Source organism: Panulirus ornatus, chromosome 12 (genome assembly GCF_036320965.1).
Source record: "Panulirus ornatus isolate Po-2019 chromosome 12, ASM3632096v1, whole genome shotgun sequence".
NCBI lineage: Eukaryota > Metazoa > Arthropoda > Malacostraca > Decapoda > Palinuridae > Panulirus > Panulirus ornatus.
In genome coordinates, this window is record NC_092235.1 from 17,971,064 (window position 1) to 17,987,978 (window position 16,915).

Consider the following 16,915-nt stretch of genomic DNA (forward strand, 5'->3'; position numbering starts at 1 on the left):
TGTATTTCATTGTCATTACAGAAATACTTTCAGAGCTTAATTTGTCAAAATGTATTTTATTGACCAATGGTAAATAAGTTTATGATTATGTGAAAGTTGGTTATACAAGTGTAAAATATCAAGGAAACTTTCAAAACTTCACTATACATCACCTAGAAGTCAAAAATTATGGTAGAAATACACTAACATATTTGTCTCTTGTTGATAGTGCTTCTGTTTACATTTTTACATTTGGTACAATTGTTGGTGGTGCATTTACGTGAGCAAGACAGCCATATTCAGGCAAGAATTTTTGAAATTAAGATAAATCTTGACCCTTATAGGGAGGTTAAGTGAGGTGAGTTTACATAAGTTCTGTGGATTTCTTTTAGAAGTGTATTACCTACTTTTACCCCTCATTCTTCTAACTGTTATGAGTGGGAAGTGCCCAAGTGAGTTTTTGTGCTTGTGAGAGGGAGTAGAGTTGGAAGAGCTTTAGCTTGGAGGTAAAGGTAGAGATTTAGTAAGATTTTGACTTTGTCCAATATAGAGCTGATGTTATCAGAGTCCTTGACTTCCCCGTTGCATCAATAAGATCAACTGGGCATGAATATGAAGTGGGGCAGTAAGTTTTCTTTCTGACACCTTTATGTGCAATGTAAATAACTCATACAAGAGATGATGTTATGGAGAACATGGACCAAATGTTTAGTGTAAGGTTCAAAAATCAGAATCATTATGAAATGCATGTACTTAGTAAATATTTTTTTTTTTTAAATCAGTATGTATTCTAATGGTGTTTCTGTACTGCACTGCATGTTTTTCAGCACTTTATTTTTACTTTTTTGAGTGAAAATTTTGTCAAGATCTCTCTGAGGAATGTAACCCTCTTATCCAATTGACTTTAGTCTTGAACACTTAAATACTGCTTAGATACTAGAATAGAAAGATATGCAAGCAGAATTCAGATTTGGGAAACACCTGTAATTTTATGAGATACGCATTATCGGGGGATCGTGCTTGTCACAACATCATTTTTACATAGTTCAGTGATAGTGTACCATGGCAATTCACGAGATGTCTTATGGGCCAGAAAAGCAATTACTTGGCTCTAGTGAATTGAACTGATTAGATGTAATGTTATATTTAATGTTGTGAAACACAATGAGTCTTTGTAAACTAAACCATTTGATGTCACATTATTGAAAAGAGATCTCAAAACAAAATCAGAAGATATACACAAAAGATCGATAAACTGCTAATATGAACATAAACTAGCTGATTTGGTCTCAACCAGTAGCACCAGTGTATTTTGTAAACCTGGTTGCAATCCTCTTGTGTTTTAATGTATTTCTGTGTATTTTGGGGTTCATAAGTTCACTTGTTATGGAAACTTTTACCATGTTGATGAATATGTTAATTTTTTTGTGTGAATTTCTGAAGGCTTTGACAGTACCTTCATTATTGGTTTATGAGTGCTTTGGGTGATGAAAGCTCTCATTGGTTATCAATGGTATTTTTCAACTTTATCAAAATATACCAGACACACCCACAAATCAGCTTATCGCTAACTGTCAAAAGAAATAGGTGATACTCTGCAGCTGCTAGCTCCATTGCCCTGCTGTTCTTTACACGTAGTTATTCAATGTGGACTTAAGCATTTAAACAGCAACCTATATTAATGTTGGGATATTTCTACAAAACTGTAGGTGTTGGGGAAGTTTTCATAGATTTGTTTGATTTCTACAAGTGTTTCATCACTTTTTGCAATAATAAACCCCATACTTTTCCACATTCTTCATAGACCTCTGCACTCGTGGTTATCGAATAACCAAAGGTAAGGAATTAAAGTTTTGTGCCTTTTATTCTAATATTGTATCACTGTATTGGTGTACCAAAACAAGATTGATCATTTCCAGAAGCTAGTTACGTTGTGGAGCTTTTTTTTTTTCATTTTGCCATTGGATATGGGGGATTTAGTGGTACAGTATCTGTCCTTCCCATGTGCTTCCCTGTACAAACATTTTACCCCCCTATACATTCAGCTTTATTTTGCTCAGTCAAAATATGCAAGTTTTTCTTTTGAAACATAGCACTTATCCCTCACTTTTTTCATCCTTGTTCCAGCCATGCCCATGACTCCCCAGCTTGAACCCTTCAAGGATAAATCTTCACTTGGCACCTTTTGTTCTTTTTGATAATAGTAATACAAGAGGGTAGGGTTTTCAGCTCCCTGTTTCTGCCCACTCATCAACTTATATGACACACAGGTGATATGTAGGTTGTATATTCACTCCTTTATTCCCTTAGATAGAGGATGTAATTCATACTTTCACTTAAATTACCATTGGATTCACCTTTTGGACTACAAATTAATGGGATTTTACTGTACTTAAGGATATTGAAATGTTGAACATCAAATTAGCATGGAATTTGCATTCATAGTAAATTAACATTATAATTATCGTGATTATCTGGCTTGATATGTTTTGTTTATAATTTCAGATTGTTTCAATGTGGTCAGCTTAAGTGTCACAATATGAAGAGAAAAGGGAGACGTTCATCTTTTGCAAAGAAAATTCTGTTTGATACATCAAAAGAAACGCCTCAAAGTATGCAGTCTGTGCTTTTTAATCCTCATCAGAGTGATGGTTCCACCTCAGTAGTCGTGCCAGAAACTCCGAACAGTTCTCCTTGCCCGAGTTCCAGTTTAACTACACATCCCACTTTTCTATCAGTAATGGAAACTCCAGAAAATGAATTGCAAAATCTCATGGCAGACAACAGTACGTCAATTAAACCTGGTATTTTAAGAGACAAGTATTGTAAGAAGAGTACAAATAGTTTAGAGAAAAATAGTGGTAGTAAAAGAGAAGGTGATCTTTCCAATAATTTTGATATTACACCCGACTTAAATTTAGACAAGAGAAAAAAACTATTGTCTCTTTTAGAGTCTGAACATTCTTTTACACAATCACTTAGATCACAGAAGACAAAAAATAGTTCAATGGTATTTGGTCCTAAAAATGATGGGAAAACAAGGATGGAATTAGAGGAGAGAGATATTGTTTCCTTTGGCAGAGGGAGAAAGAAAAGAAAATCATTTGCTGAGATTATATTACCATTTGATCTAAACAGTTCAGAAAATTTATCTAACAAATTAGATATGATAAAAGAAAACAAACAGAAGGTTAGATCTGTAAGTTCTATGAAATCTACTCAAGCAAACTCAAGGAAAGCTTTGCCAACACAGCAATTGAAAACTAATGATGATGATGGAGGTAAAAAGAATTTGACAATGCTGTTTGATAGTGAAGATGTCAATTTAACGCCAATCAGAAGTAACAGTCAGATATTGATGGAGAGCACAGTGCACAGCATCATAGATGGACTTTCAACACATTTGGATGAAACAGATGGTACAAGAATTGAGACCTGTTCAGTTAAAGAGAACCAGAAGGTCCCAGGGCTCAGTTTTAAGGAGTTCAGCACTTTTGGAGATTTACAAAGTCAGGCACGGACAGGAGGAACATTGCCAAAAGATCAAATGAATAGAAAACTTTGTGATAAGATAGGAAAGGGAGAGAAGGCAGGGATATCGTTAGTACCATCTAGTAACCCTGCTGATGATGTGAGGAAAGAAGACTCAGACATCACACAGGAGGAACTTACAATCCCTCAGTCAGCACTGAACTCCGCTTTGCAAGGTAAGAGTTTTCATTGTCATAATATTTTTTGGATTTTATTCATTAGACATTAAGATGTTTTTATTATTGTATTAGACCAGATAGGTAGTATGTTTGAGGAAAGGAACCTGGATGTTTTGGCTCTGAGTGAAACGAAGCTCAAGGGTAAAGGGGAAGAATGGTTTGGGAATGTCTTGGGAGTAAAGTCAGGGGTTAGTGAGAGGACAAGAGCAAGGGAAGGAGTAGCAGTACTCCTAAAACAGGAGTTGTGGGAGTATGTGATAGAATGTAAGAAAGTAAATTCTCGATTAATATGGGTAAAACTGAAAGTTGATGGAGAGAGATGGGTGATTATTGGTGCATATGCACCTAGGCATGAGAAGAAAGATCATGAGAGGCAAGTGTTTTGGGAGCAGCTGAATGAGTGTGTTAGTAGTTTTGATGCACGAGACCGGATTATAGTGATGGGTGATTTGAATGCAAAGGTGAGTAATGTGGCAGTTGAGGGAATGATTGGTATACATGGGGTGTTCAGTGTTGTAAATGGAAATGGTGAAGAGCTTGTAGATTTATGTGCTGAAAAAGGACTGGTGATTGGGAATACCTGGTTTAAAAAGCGAGATATACATAAGTATACTTATGTAAGTAGGAGAGATGGCCAGAGAGCGTTATTGGATTACGTGTTAATTGACAGGCACGCGAAAGAGAGACTTTTGGATGTTAATGTGCTGAGAGGTGCAACTGGAGGGATGTCTGATCATTATCTTGTGGAGGCTAAGGTGAAGATTTGTATGGGTTTTCAGAAAAGAAGAGTGAATGTTGGAGTGAAGAGGGTGATGAGAGTAAGTGAGCTTGGGAAGGAGACTTGTGTGAGGAATTACCAGGAGAGACTGAGTACAGAATGGAAAAAGGTGAGAACAATGGAAGTAAGGGGAGTGGGGGAGGAATGGGATGTATTTAGGGAATCAGTGATGGATTGCGCAAAAGATGCTTGTGGCATGAGAAGAGTGGGAGGTGGGTTGATTAGAAAGGGTAGTGAGTTTTGGGATGAAGAAGTAAGATTATTAGTGAAAGAGAAGAGAGAGGCATTTGGACGATTTTTGCAGGGAAAAAATGCAATTGAGTGGGAGATGTATAGAAGAAAGAGACAGGAGGTCAAGAGAAAGGTGCAAGAGGTGAAAAAAAAGGGTAAATGAGAGTTGGGGTGAGAGAGTATCATTAAATTTTAGGGAGAATAAAAAGATGTTCTGGAAGGAGGTAAATAAAGTGCGTAAGACAAGGGAGCAGATGGGAACTTCAGTGAAGGGCGCAAATGGGGAGGTGATAACAAGTAGTGGTGATGTGAGAAGGAGATGGAGTGAGTATTTTGAAGGTTTGTTGAATGTGTTTGATGATAGAGTGGCAGATATAGGGTGTTTTGATTGAGGTGGTGTGCAAAGTGATAGGGTTAGGGAAAATGATTTGGTAAACAGAGAAGAGGTAGTAAAAGCTTTGCGGAAGATGAAAGCCGGCAAGGCAGCAGGTTTGGATGGTATTGCAGTGGAATTTATTAAAAAAGGGGGTGACTGTATTATTGACTGGTTGGTAAGGTTATTTAATGTATGTATGACTCATGGTGAGGTGCCTGAGGATTGGCGGAATGCGTGCATAGTGCCATTGTACAAAGGCAAAGGGGATAAGAGTGAGTGCTCAAATTACAGAGGTATAAGTTTGTTGAGTATTCCTGGTAAATTATATGGGAGGGTATTGATTGAGAGGGTGAAGGCATGTACAGAGCATCAGATTGGGGAAGAGCAGTGTGGTTTCAGAAGTGGTAGAGGATGTGTGGATCAGGTATTTGCTTTGAAGAATGTATGTGAGAAATACTTAGAAAAGCAAATGGATTTGTGTGTAGCATTTATGGATCTGGAGAAGGCATATGATAGAGTTGATAGAGATGCTCTGTGGAAGGTATTAAGAATATATGGTGTGGGAGGCAAGTTGTTAGAAGCAGTGAAAAGTTTTTATCGAGGATGTAAGGCATGTGTACGTGTAGGAAGAGAGGAAAGTGACTGGTTCTCAGTGAATGTAGGTTTGCGGCAGGGGTGTGTGATGTCTCCATGATTGTTTAATTTGTTTATGGATGGGGTTGTTAGGGAGGTGAATGCAAGAGTTTTGGAAAGAGGGGCAAGTATGAAGTCTGTTGGGGATGAGAGAGCTTGGGAAGTGAGTCAGTTGTTGTTCGCTGATGATACAGCGCTGGTGGCTGATTCATGTGAGAAACTGCAGAAGCTGGTGACTGAGTTTGGTAAAGTGTGTGGAAGAAGAAAGTTAAGAGTAAATGTGAATAAGAGCAAGGTTATTAGGTACAGTAGGGTTGAGGGTCAAGTCAATTGGGAGGTGAGTTTGAATGGAGAAAAACTGGAGGAAGTGAAGTGTTTTAGATATCTGGGAGTGGATCTGGCAGCGGATGGAACCATGGAAGCGGAAGTGGATCATAGGGTGGGGGAGGGGGCGAAAATTCTGGGAGCCTTGAAGAATGTGTGGAAGTCGAGAACATTATCTCGGAAAGGAAAAATGGGTATGTTTGAAGGAATAGTGGTTCCAACAATGTTGTATGGTTGCGAGGCGTGGGCTATGGATAGAGTTGTGCGCAGGAGGATGGATGTGCTGGAAATGAGATGTTTGAGGACAATGTGTGGTGTGAGGTGGTTTGATCGAGTAAGTAACGTAAGGGTAAGAGAGATGTGTGGAAATAAAAAGAGCGTGGTTGAGAGAGCAGAAGAGGGTGTTTTGAAATGGTTTGGGCACATGGAGAGAATGAGTGAGGAAAGATTGACCAAGAGAATATATGTGTCGGAGGTGGAGGGAACGAGGAGAAGAGGGAGACCAAATTGGAGGTGGAAAGATGGAGTGAAAAAGATTTTGTGTGATCGGGGCCTGAACATGCAGGAGGGTGAAAGGAGGGCAAGGAATAGAGTGAATTGGAGCGATGTGGTATACCGGGGTTGACGTGCTGTCAGTGGATTGAATCAAGGCATGTGAAGCGTCTGGGGTAAACCATGGAAAGCTGTGGAGGTATGTATATTTGCGTGTGTGGACGTATGTATATACATGTGTATGTGTGTGGGTTGGGCCATTTCTTTCGTCTGTTTCCTTGCGCTACCTCGCAAACTCGGGAGACGGAAAAAAAAAAAAAATAGACCAGAAATGTAATCTTATGTTTTTGTAGGAGGTCATCTGCTGTATGTTCTCCAAAGCATTACCTGAATTATTGATCAATAAAAACCATGTGTAAATCCGAGAATTCCGGCCAGTTTCTTGTGGAAAGTTGATGTTGTATAGAAGAACCTGAAGTATGAGCTTAGGAGTATGGCATAGTGCATAGTTGAGGGAGCATCACCTTGCAGCTCCTAACATTACTAATCACAGGAAAACAACTTGTTTAGGTTTAGAGGAGCTTTTCCAAGATTTTTTTTTTTTTTTTTTTATACTTTGTCGCTGTCTCCCGCGTTTGCGAGGTAGCGCAAGGAAACAGACGAAAGAAATGGCCCAACCCCCCCCCATACACATGTACATACGTCCACACACGCAAATATACATACCTACACAGCTTTCCATGGTTTACCCCAGACGCTTCACATGCCTTGATTCAATCCACTGACAGCACGTCAACCCCTGTATACCACATCGCTCCAATTCACTCTATTCCTTGCCCTCCTTTCACCCTCCTGCATGTTCAGGCCCCGATCACACAAAATCTTTTTCACTCCATCTTTCCACCTCCAATTTGGTCTCCCTCTTCTCCTCGTTCCCTCCACCTCCGACACATATATCCTCTTGGTCAATCTTTCCTCACTCATTCTCTCCATGTGCCCAAACCATTTCAAAACACCCTCTTCTGCTCTCTCAACCACGCTCTTTTTATTTCCACACATCTCTCTTACCCTTACGTTACTCACTCGCTCAAACCACCTCACACCACACATTGTCCTCAAACATCTCATTTCCAGCACATCCATCCTCCTGCGCACATCTCTATCCATAGCCCACGCCTCGCAACCATACAACATTGTTGGAACCACTATTCCTTCAAACATACCCATTTTTGCTTTCCGAGATAATGTTCTCGACTTCCACACATTTTTCAAGGCTCCCAAAATTTTCGCCCCCTCCCCCACCCTATGATCCACTTCCGCTTCCATGGTTCCATCCGCTGACAGATCCACTCCCAGATATCTAAAACACTTCACTTCCTCCAGTTTTTCTCCATTCAAACTCACCTCCCAATTGACTTGACCCTCACCCCTACTGTACCTAATAACCTTGCTCTTATTCACATTTACTCTTAACTTTCTTCTTCCACACACTTTACCAAACTCAGTCACCAGCTTCTGCAGTTTCTCACATGAATCAGCCACCAGCGCTGTATCATCAGCGAACAACAACTGACTCACTTCCCAAGCTCTCTCATCCCCAACAGACTTCATACTTGCCCCTCTTTCCAGGACTCTTGCATTTACCTCCCTAACAACCCCATCCATAAACAAATTAAACAACCATGGAGACATCACACACCCCTGCCGCAAACCTACATTCACTGAGAACCAATCACTTTCCTCTCTTCCTACACGTACACATGCCTTACATCCTTTTCCAAGATGTTCTGGGTAAAAATATATCTTGATCCAGTTATTCCTATCCAAGGACAGTGTTTGTGGCAACTGTCCCCTTGTGTAAAACTGGAGATACATATGTTGGTAGTAACACATTGATTCTGATGGAATGGAGATATACTTGGGGAGCTACTCCTAAGGAAAGGATCCAGTTGAAAGCATCCTTCTATAAGGATTTGACTTTTTATGTGTTCTTGAAAGGGCATCTGCCCATAGGCTGCATGCTTCATGGAAATAAGAGGCACATGGAAAAAGACTTTTGGACTTGGTAGGGAGAGAATCTTGACTTTGTATTTGTTCTTGAAAGGGCATCTACCCATGGGCTGCATTCTTCATGAAAATATGAGGCACATGGAGAAATTCCTGTGGACTTGTAGGGAGGTAATCTTTTCCACACTCTTAAGAGATACAGATTTTCAAAAACCAAAATCCATGGAACCAAGAGCTACTTTTTGTTAATACTAGTGGACTTTTGTACCTCTTTCCATTGTTCTGCACCTAAATGACCCTCCAAATAATGGAAGCCGTGGTTGGGAATAGGTTAATGGCTACTCTCACTCCTCCTTTCATTGCCAAGCTGTGAGCAGTACTGTCAATGCAGTGACAAGAAATTCTGGGTGATTGTTATCTGTAACAGATGATTGGCTATACAGTTTTTGACTAGAAAGCATATGCCTTCGCTTGTTTGTACTTGCTTTGTGTTAGGTCCTCTTTTAAAGCGTGGGCTTTGTTCAGATATTTTTATTTACACTCAAGATGATAGTTAACTTATTTTTTAGGAAAACCAATGTTACCAATCTTAGTCGACATGATAAAGTCATGTAGGACTGGTGCAGCTTCTTTCTCACTTCTCTGGATTGTCATAGTTGCATTTAACCAAGTGAAATCTTTTTTCCTCTGATATTTATCATGCCTTTCCACAGAAAATACGTTCTTTTTGAACACTCTTCTTGTCGATGCTGAATATCATGCCATAATACCCTTTTCCTGCCACTCTCAGGAACAGTATGGCATGAATCTTTGAAGATAGCTGTGAAATTCTTGTAACAGAGAGTGTGTTAGCTATCATTGGATGATCATATCCATAGACTACAACAAATGAAGTTTATTGAACTGACTGAATATTTTCCAAGATTTTCTTTTGCTGTTGCTGAAACCTTTAAAACCTTTATACAAGTATGAAAGCTGGCAAGGCAGCAGGTTTGGATGGTATTGCAGTGGGATTTATTAAAAAAGGGGGTGACTGTATTATTGACTGGTTGGTAAGGTTATTTAATGTATGTATGACTCATGGTGAGGTGCCTGAGGATTGGCGGAATGTGTGCATAGTGCCATTGTACAGAGGCAAAGGGGATAAGAGTGAGTGCTCAGATTACAGAGGTATAACTTTGTTGAGTATTCCTGGTAAATTATATGGGAGGGTATTGATTGAGAGGGTGAAGGCATGTACAGAGCATCAGATTAGGGAAGAGCAGTGTGGTTTCAGAAGTGGTAGAGGATGTGTGGATCAGGTGTTTGCTTTGAAGAATGTATGTGAGAAATACTTAGAAAAGCAAATGGATTTGTATGTAGCATTTATGGATCTGGAGAAGGCATATGATAGAGTTGATAGAGATGCTCTGTGGAAGGTATTAAGAATATATGGTGTGGGAGGCAAGTTGTTAGAAGCAGTGAAAAGTTTTTATCAAGGATGTAAGACATGTGTACGTGTAGGAAGAGAGGAAAGTGATTGGTTCTCAGTGAATGTAGGTTTGCAGCAGGGGTGTGTGATGTCTCCATGGTTGTTTAATTTGTTTATGGATGGGGATGTTAGGGAGGTGAATGCAAGAGTTTTGGAAAGAGGGGCAAGTATGAAGTCTGTTGGGGATGAGAGAGCTTGGGAAGTGAGTCAGTTGTTGTTCGCTGATGATACAGCGCTGGTGGCTGATTCATGTGAGAAACTGCAGAAGCTGGTGACTGAGTTTGGTAAATTGTGTGAAAGAAGAAAGTTAAGAGTAAATGTGAATAAGAGCAAGATTATTAGGTACAGTAGGGTTGAGGGTCAAGTCAATTGGGAGGTAAGTTTGAATGGAGCAAAAGTGGAGGAAGTAAAGTGTTTTAGATATCAGGGAGTGGATCTGGCAGCGGATGGAACCATGGAAGCGGAAGTGGATCATAGGGTGGGGGAGGGGGCGAAAATCCTGGGAGCCTTGAAGAATGTGTGGAAGTCGAGAACATTATCTCGGAAAGCAGAAATGGGTATGTTTGAAGGAATAGTGGTTCCAACAATGTTGTATGGTTGCGAGGCGTGGGCTATGGATAGAGTTGTGCGCAGGAGGATGGATGTGCTGGAAATGAGATGTTTGAGGACAATGTGTGGTGTGAGGTGGTTTGATCGAGTAAGTAACATAAGGGTAAGAGAGATGTGTGGAAATAAAAAGAGCGTGGTTGAGAGAGCAGAAGAGGGTGTTTTGAAATGGTTTGGGCACATGGAGAGAATGAGTGAGGAAAGATTGACCAAGAGGATATATGTGTCGGAGGTGGAGGGAACGAGGAGAAGTGGGAGACCAAATTGGAGGTGGAAAGATGGAGTGAAAGATTTTGTGTGATCGGGGCCTGAACATGCAGGAGGGTGAAAGGAGGGCAAGGAATAGAGTGAATTGGATCGATGTGGTATACCGGGGTTGACGTGCTGTCAGTGGATTGAATCAGGGCATGTGAAGCGTCTGGGGTAAACCATGGAAAGCTGTGTAGGTATGTATATTTGCGTGTGTGGATGTATGTATATACATGTGTATGGGGGTGGGTTGGGCCATTTCTTTCGTCTGTTTCCTTGCGCTACCTCGCAAACGCGGGAGAAAGCGGCAAAAAAAAAAAAAAAAAGTATCTGCAGTTAAGGAATTGAAATAATCATTTTTTTTTTTTTTTTTACACTTATAGAAAAATGTATAGAATGTACAGATGATTTATTCTGTTTCATGACAAAAATTATTGTTTCAAATTGGTTACATCTCTAGAAACTTTTTGTAATATGTCAAACTCTCCATTTCACATACTAGTCCCTAAATGACCCCAGAATGAATTATGGCAAGTGGTTCAGTAAAAAGAGAAGAGTTGGTGAAAGCCTTGCTTAATATGAAATGTGGATGGTATTGCATTAGATTTTCATATGAAAGAGGGTGTTTGTTTTGTTGATTGGTATGTTAGGAATTTCAGTTTCTGTATGGATCATGGATTGGTGGAATGCACATATAGTGGTTTGAAATAGAGGATATATGGATCAGGTGTTTACTTTGATGAATGCATATGAGAAATACTTGGAGAAACATAAGGATTTGTAGGTGGCAGTTGTAGAAATTAAGAAAGTATGATAGGGTTGACAGAGAGGCCTTTTGGAAGGAGCTATAAATGTGTTGGATGATGGAAAATTGCTGAATGTAGTGAAGTTTTTGTTAGGGCAGTAAGGCATATGTGCAAAAAAGGAAGGGAGGAAGGCAAATGATTCTTAGTGGAGTTGGGTTTCTGTCAAGGAAGTGTGATGCCACCAGGCTTATTTGATTGATTAATGGTTGGGGTGGTGAGGGAAGTGAATGCTGGAGTTTAAGAGTAGGTGGTAGGTTTACAAAATATTGAGGCTGGTTTTTTTTTTTTTTTTTTTTTTTTTTTTTTTTTTTTTTGACTCCGTTGTTGTTTGCATTCTGCATAGTTTTGGTGGTAGACTTGAGAAAGAAACTCCAGAAGTGGGTGATAAAGCTAGGAAGAATGAATGGTTGAGAGGTAACATGAACTAAAGTAAGATGATGGGATGCAGCAGGAAGATGAAACAGGATAATTTGAGATTAAGTGTGAGTTGTGAGGGACCTTGAGGAATACCTGGGTGTGAATTTGGCAGAAGATGGAGGTTGAATTTAATCTTAGGTGGGAGAGGTGGACAAAGGTCCTGGGTGCATTGAGAAGTGTGTGGAAGAATAGATCACTGTCTGTGAGAGCAAAGATGGGTTTGTTTGAAGGCACACTGGTCATGAGTGTTGTATGAGTGTGAATCTTTGACCATGAATGGAAAAGAACAGGTGTGGGTGGAAGTGTTGGAAATGAAATGTCTGAGGATGATCTATGGTGTCAGGAGGGTTGATCGTGTAAGGCATGATTGTATGAGAGATGTGTGGTAGTAAGTGGAGCATGATTGAGAAAGCTGGCCAGATTATGCTGAAATGGTTTATGCATATGATGGAGGATAAGCAAAGAGAGACTGAGAAAGAGGTATATGTGTCAAAAGTGGAGGAAGCAAGTGGGAGACTGAAAAGGAGATCGAAGGATTGAGTGAAAGAAACTTTGAGTTATGTGGTCCTGAACATTAAGAAAGGTAAGAGGCAAGCATGGGGTAAAGCAAATTATAGTATTGTGTTATTCAGGGTGTAATGTGTTGTCTGTAGACTGAAACATGGCACATGGTGTGGTCATAGGAAACTGTACAATGGTCTGTAGGGTTGACAGTGCATGGTTTCTCTGGTTTCATTGAAATATAATCTCTTATTTGGTCTGTAAGGGAGGGAATTTTATACTCATAGAGCCCCACTTCTTTAATAACATTCTTGTCTATCATATATCTTCAATGTTCTGTAAGCTCTACATTTCCCACATTCTCGTTCAGTTCATTCCAGTCACCTAATACTGTAAGAGTACTTCTTCACGTCTTTGATAAGTTTCTTGCTTGATTTCATGTTATGTCTTCTGGTTATCCTGTGCCTACATATCCTGAATAGCAGAACTGTCTATATCATCAGTTTTTTAAAAACTTAAAGGCTGTGATGTGGTCATCCCTCATGCTTTTCTTTTCCATGGTGGATAAACTGAACACCTTTACTCTTTCCCTTTAACTCAGCTCTTTTGATTCTCAAACCATCATTGTTGATGTTTTTTACTCACTTTTCATTAACTCCCGGTGCCCTTTTTAGATGTGGTAACCAGATCTGAAAGGCATATTGTAGATTGGCATAATCCAGTAGGTAGGAGGCTCAGGGTGATACTACCATCCTGACTGAGGAACATTAAGGTGGTGCCTGGAACCATATTAGACCCCCCCATGTTAGGATTGCTGATCTTACTTTCAGTCTCTTGACTTAATGATCTTACTTGGTATTACTGTAACATGTGCCTGTTTAGATTTTGAAATTTTTTTCTTTAGAACAGTTGCTCTGTTTTTACATAGGATTGATCCATGCTTGTATGGAGTTCTGCTCTCACATCTGGGGTGCTTCTAGCTTTGTATCCTTACTTGACAGAGGTGAGTCAAAAGCTGTCCAATTTATAAACTCCTCTTGGCTAACTTTAAGAATTAGTTCACTTTCCCTCTTGTATAGGTATTACTATGATTTTTAACTTCTAGGACCTGGCCTATTGTGCGGATCCACCACTATCAAGACCACACAATACTCAACAAGCTGCTGTGTCACACAATTACCGTTTGGCCATTGGCAACTCAGGGGTGGACCATTTTGAGGACTGTTTCTTTCCCGGTACCTTCAAGCTCTAGATCTTTCTACCCTCTTATGTCTTTCCCAATGACTATGAACTGGCACATTTTAAAAGACAGGTTTTTCCTTCTTTCAAAATTTGTAAATTATACTTTCCCTTCTTTTTTCTTTTTCCCTTTCATTAACCTCAATAACTGTCGAGTAAGGCCCAGCCTTGATGTGGACTTTTGTCCGTGACTGGAGCCTCCAGCATGAAAAATTGATTTTGGCATTATGTATGAAGCAAACAGCTTGCTAGATATTTCCTTATCCATGAACTTGAATGCATGTTTAGTATATGCTAGCAGATATTTCATCTCAACTGTTCTTGTAGGGTAGGACCCTGTTAACAGGTTGGTATCATTGTGTGCTCCCAAGTCTCTCTCACAGAGTCTAGCAGCTTATTTCCTGCTAGTTGATATGCACATTAAGGCTTTCTTTCACTGTTACCCATCCTCATTGCTCTACATATGCTTAGGTTGAACTTCAGTCATGACTGCTAGATACTGAATGTAAACAGATGAGGCTGTATCATTTGCTTCTATCTCTGCCTTGCTGATGTGGAAATTAGATAAATATCTATTTTCTTGACAGTCTTAAGTCACGTACAGCAGCTATTGCTGTGTAGCTTTGAATTAAATACAATGCCAAAACAAGATGAGCTTGAGAAATAATACATCAATGTTAGGTAAAGAAATAAGGAATATGTTTTTATTAAGTCATATTTAAAGAATTTGTATCAAATTAAAACCCAATGGTTTGATTTTGATGAGACAAAAAGGGAAACCCATAATCCCGATGAGGATGATGTAAGATTGTTATGAGCATGCATCACCTGACCATTCCAGGATTTGAACAGTTGTACCATTAGAGGTTTTGAGCCGAATATATTTACGCCTTGGGGGTTAGAGATACACACCACCATATCCAATAGAGTAATGCATTAGTGGTGCATTGAACAATTTCATGAATACAGTTTACACTCTTCCTACTTACTTATCCTAACTTTGTTCGTGAACTTATATGAGTGATGTTGAGTTGGTGCAACAGTTGGATTGTTTTGTTACATGCTGCTTGTAAGATGGCCTCCTTAAATAACTGAATGTTAGATCCTCTGCTTCTTGAAAGGTTGGTTGCTGTTTTGGTCCTTCCAGGCTAGTGTAAACAGTCTCCATGGGATTTTGGTAAAAAGCTGGACCAGAGGAATAAGAAAGAAAGTTAGGGTGGGTGCAGTGAATGTGCAGTGCAAAAGGCATGGCCTCCTCCTTATCTCCTGAATTTTGTGAGGAAATGAAGGCAGCCCACACATCTTGAACAAAGCTGCATAGGACATTCTGATTAATTTACAGAATGAAAGCATATAATACTAATGTAATCTTCTGAAATTTCTATTATAACTTGATATTTATTAAAAAAAATTTGTCAGGTATTGTTGCATATGTTGAGGTACGGATGGGAAGTGACAATCGCTCTGCAGTCATTAAAGAACAATTAAAAGCTCTGGGGGCAGAGGTGCGGGAAAGGCTTACTGCAGACGTTACCCATGTTATCTTCAAGGACGGTTCAAAGGTTTGTGATGTTTATTTGAATTTAAGAATTTTTTTATTTTATGAAAATCATAGAGCTAACCTAGAATTAATTACAACCAATGTAGCACATTATATAGTGTCCACAAAAAAACATTGTCTGCTCCCCATATATCTTCAGAGATGATATACGGCTAAGGTTTATTGTGGGCACAAGTATATGGTGCTCTCAAGGTGAAATCATTGTACATCTGGTGATTGGAATTAGTGGATCTTCGAGATGATATACGGCTAAGGTTTATTGTGGGCACAAGTATATGGCGCTCTCAGGGTGAAATCAATGTACGTCTGGTCATCTGTGGCTATCTTGAGGGAAGGATGTTCTTTCTTTATTCTTCCTGCCTGCCACTTTATTTTGGGAATTTCAATTCTTGGTGCTGTATTTCTTCCACCTAGTTCCAAGATGGTTGGCTCTTACCTTTTGAAAGAGGAGGAAACCTGAATTTTTGTTTGGCAGCAAGAAAATGTGGGTTCATGTGAGGTTTCTGGATGCACTGGTTGCTCATAATGCATGATCAGGTGGCTGCCTTTTGGAACACCTCATCATTGCCTTGCTTCATTCAGATGAAAACCCTATGGACCCAAAACATGGACATAGAATACTTTAGAAGCCTTGCCAGTTCTATGCCCAAATGTTTGCAGATGGTAATCAAGGCCAAAGGAGAGATGACAAGGGACTACATTGCAAGTGTGACATCGCCTTTGAAAATGTAAAGGGAGAGGCGGACAAGGTTTTTTGGCAGACACTTTGGTATGCCGTTATTGTACAATATTTACAGATTTCCCTTACAGTATGTTGCAAGTGTTTGAATGGTTTTTGAATATCATAATTATTTGTCTCATAATCATCATTTCTCATCACAGGTAAAGGTAGGGGAGAAAGAATTCTACCCCCGCATGTTCTGTGGGAGACTGGAAACCCTCCCTTCATCTATAAGCTCTTCCCAACATACCACCAATGTGACTAATGACCATCCAAACATATGACTTGAAGAAATATGAATAGAAAATAAAAATGAAATATGAAGTAAAGAATCTTAAAAAGTAAAAAGAAACTACAGAATCATATGATAAAGCTGGCAAATAAGAAATGAGATATTCATGCTGACATACATCCAATCAGTTGGTCAGCTTGGGACTCGAATGTATGTTGGGGAATGGTTGTATTTCAATTTCTAAAAGGGGAAACAGAAGGAGTCATTGTACAAAGGCAAAGGGGATAAGAGTGAGTGCTCAAATTACAGAGGTATAAGTTTGTTGAGTATTCCTGGTAAATTATATGGGAGGGTATTGATTGAGAGGGTGAAGGCATGTACAGAGCATCAGATTGGGGAAGAGCAGTGTGGTTTCAGAAGTGGTAGAGGATGTGTGGATCAGGTGTTTGCTTTGAAGAATGTATGTTAGAAATACTTAGAAAAGCAAATGGATTTGTATGTAGCATTTATGGATCTGGAGAAGGCATATGATAGAGTTGATAGAGATGCTCTGTGGAAGGTATTAAGAATATATGGTGTGGG

General features: G+C 39.5%; 1 protein-coding gene across 6 annotated transcripts in view; it reads left to right on the forward strand.

Moving 5' to 3' along the window:
- Positions 1-16,915, forward strand: part of LOC139751815 (microcephalin-like) — a 225,100-nt gene that overhangs the window by 88,122 nt on the left and 120,063 nt on the right. For 4 of the 6 annotated variants that reach the window (XM_071667407.1, XM_071667406.1, XM_071667409.1 and 1 more), the window contains 2 exons: positions 2,485-3,686; positions 15,239-15,381. In XM_071667407.1, the coding sequence (XP_071523508.1) occupies positions 2,519-3,686; positions 15,239-15,381 (1,311 nt within the window). In that variant the 5' untranslated portion in view covers positions 2,485-2,518. Of the gene's footprint in view, positions 1-1,187; positions 2,250-2,484; positions 3,687-15,238; positions 15,382-16,915 lie in introns of those variants that run through there. The other 2 variants (XM_071667410.1, XM_071667405.1) reach the window with 2 other exon arrangements.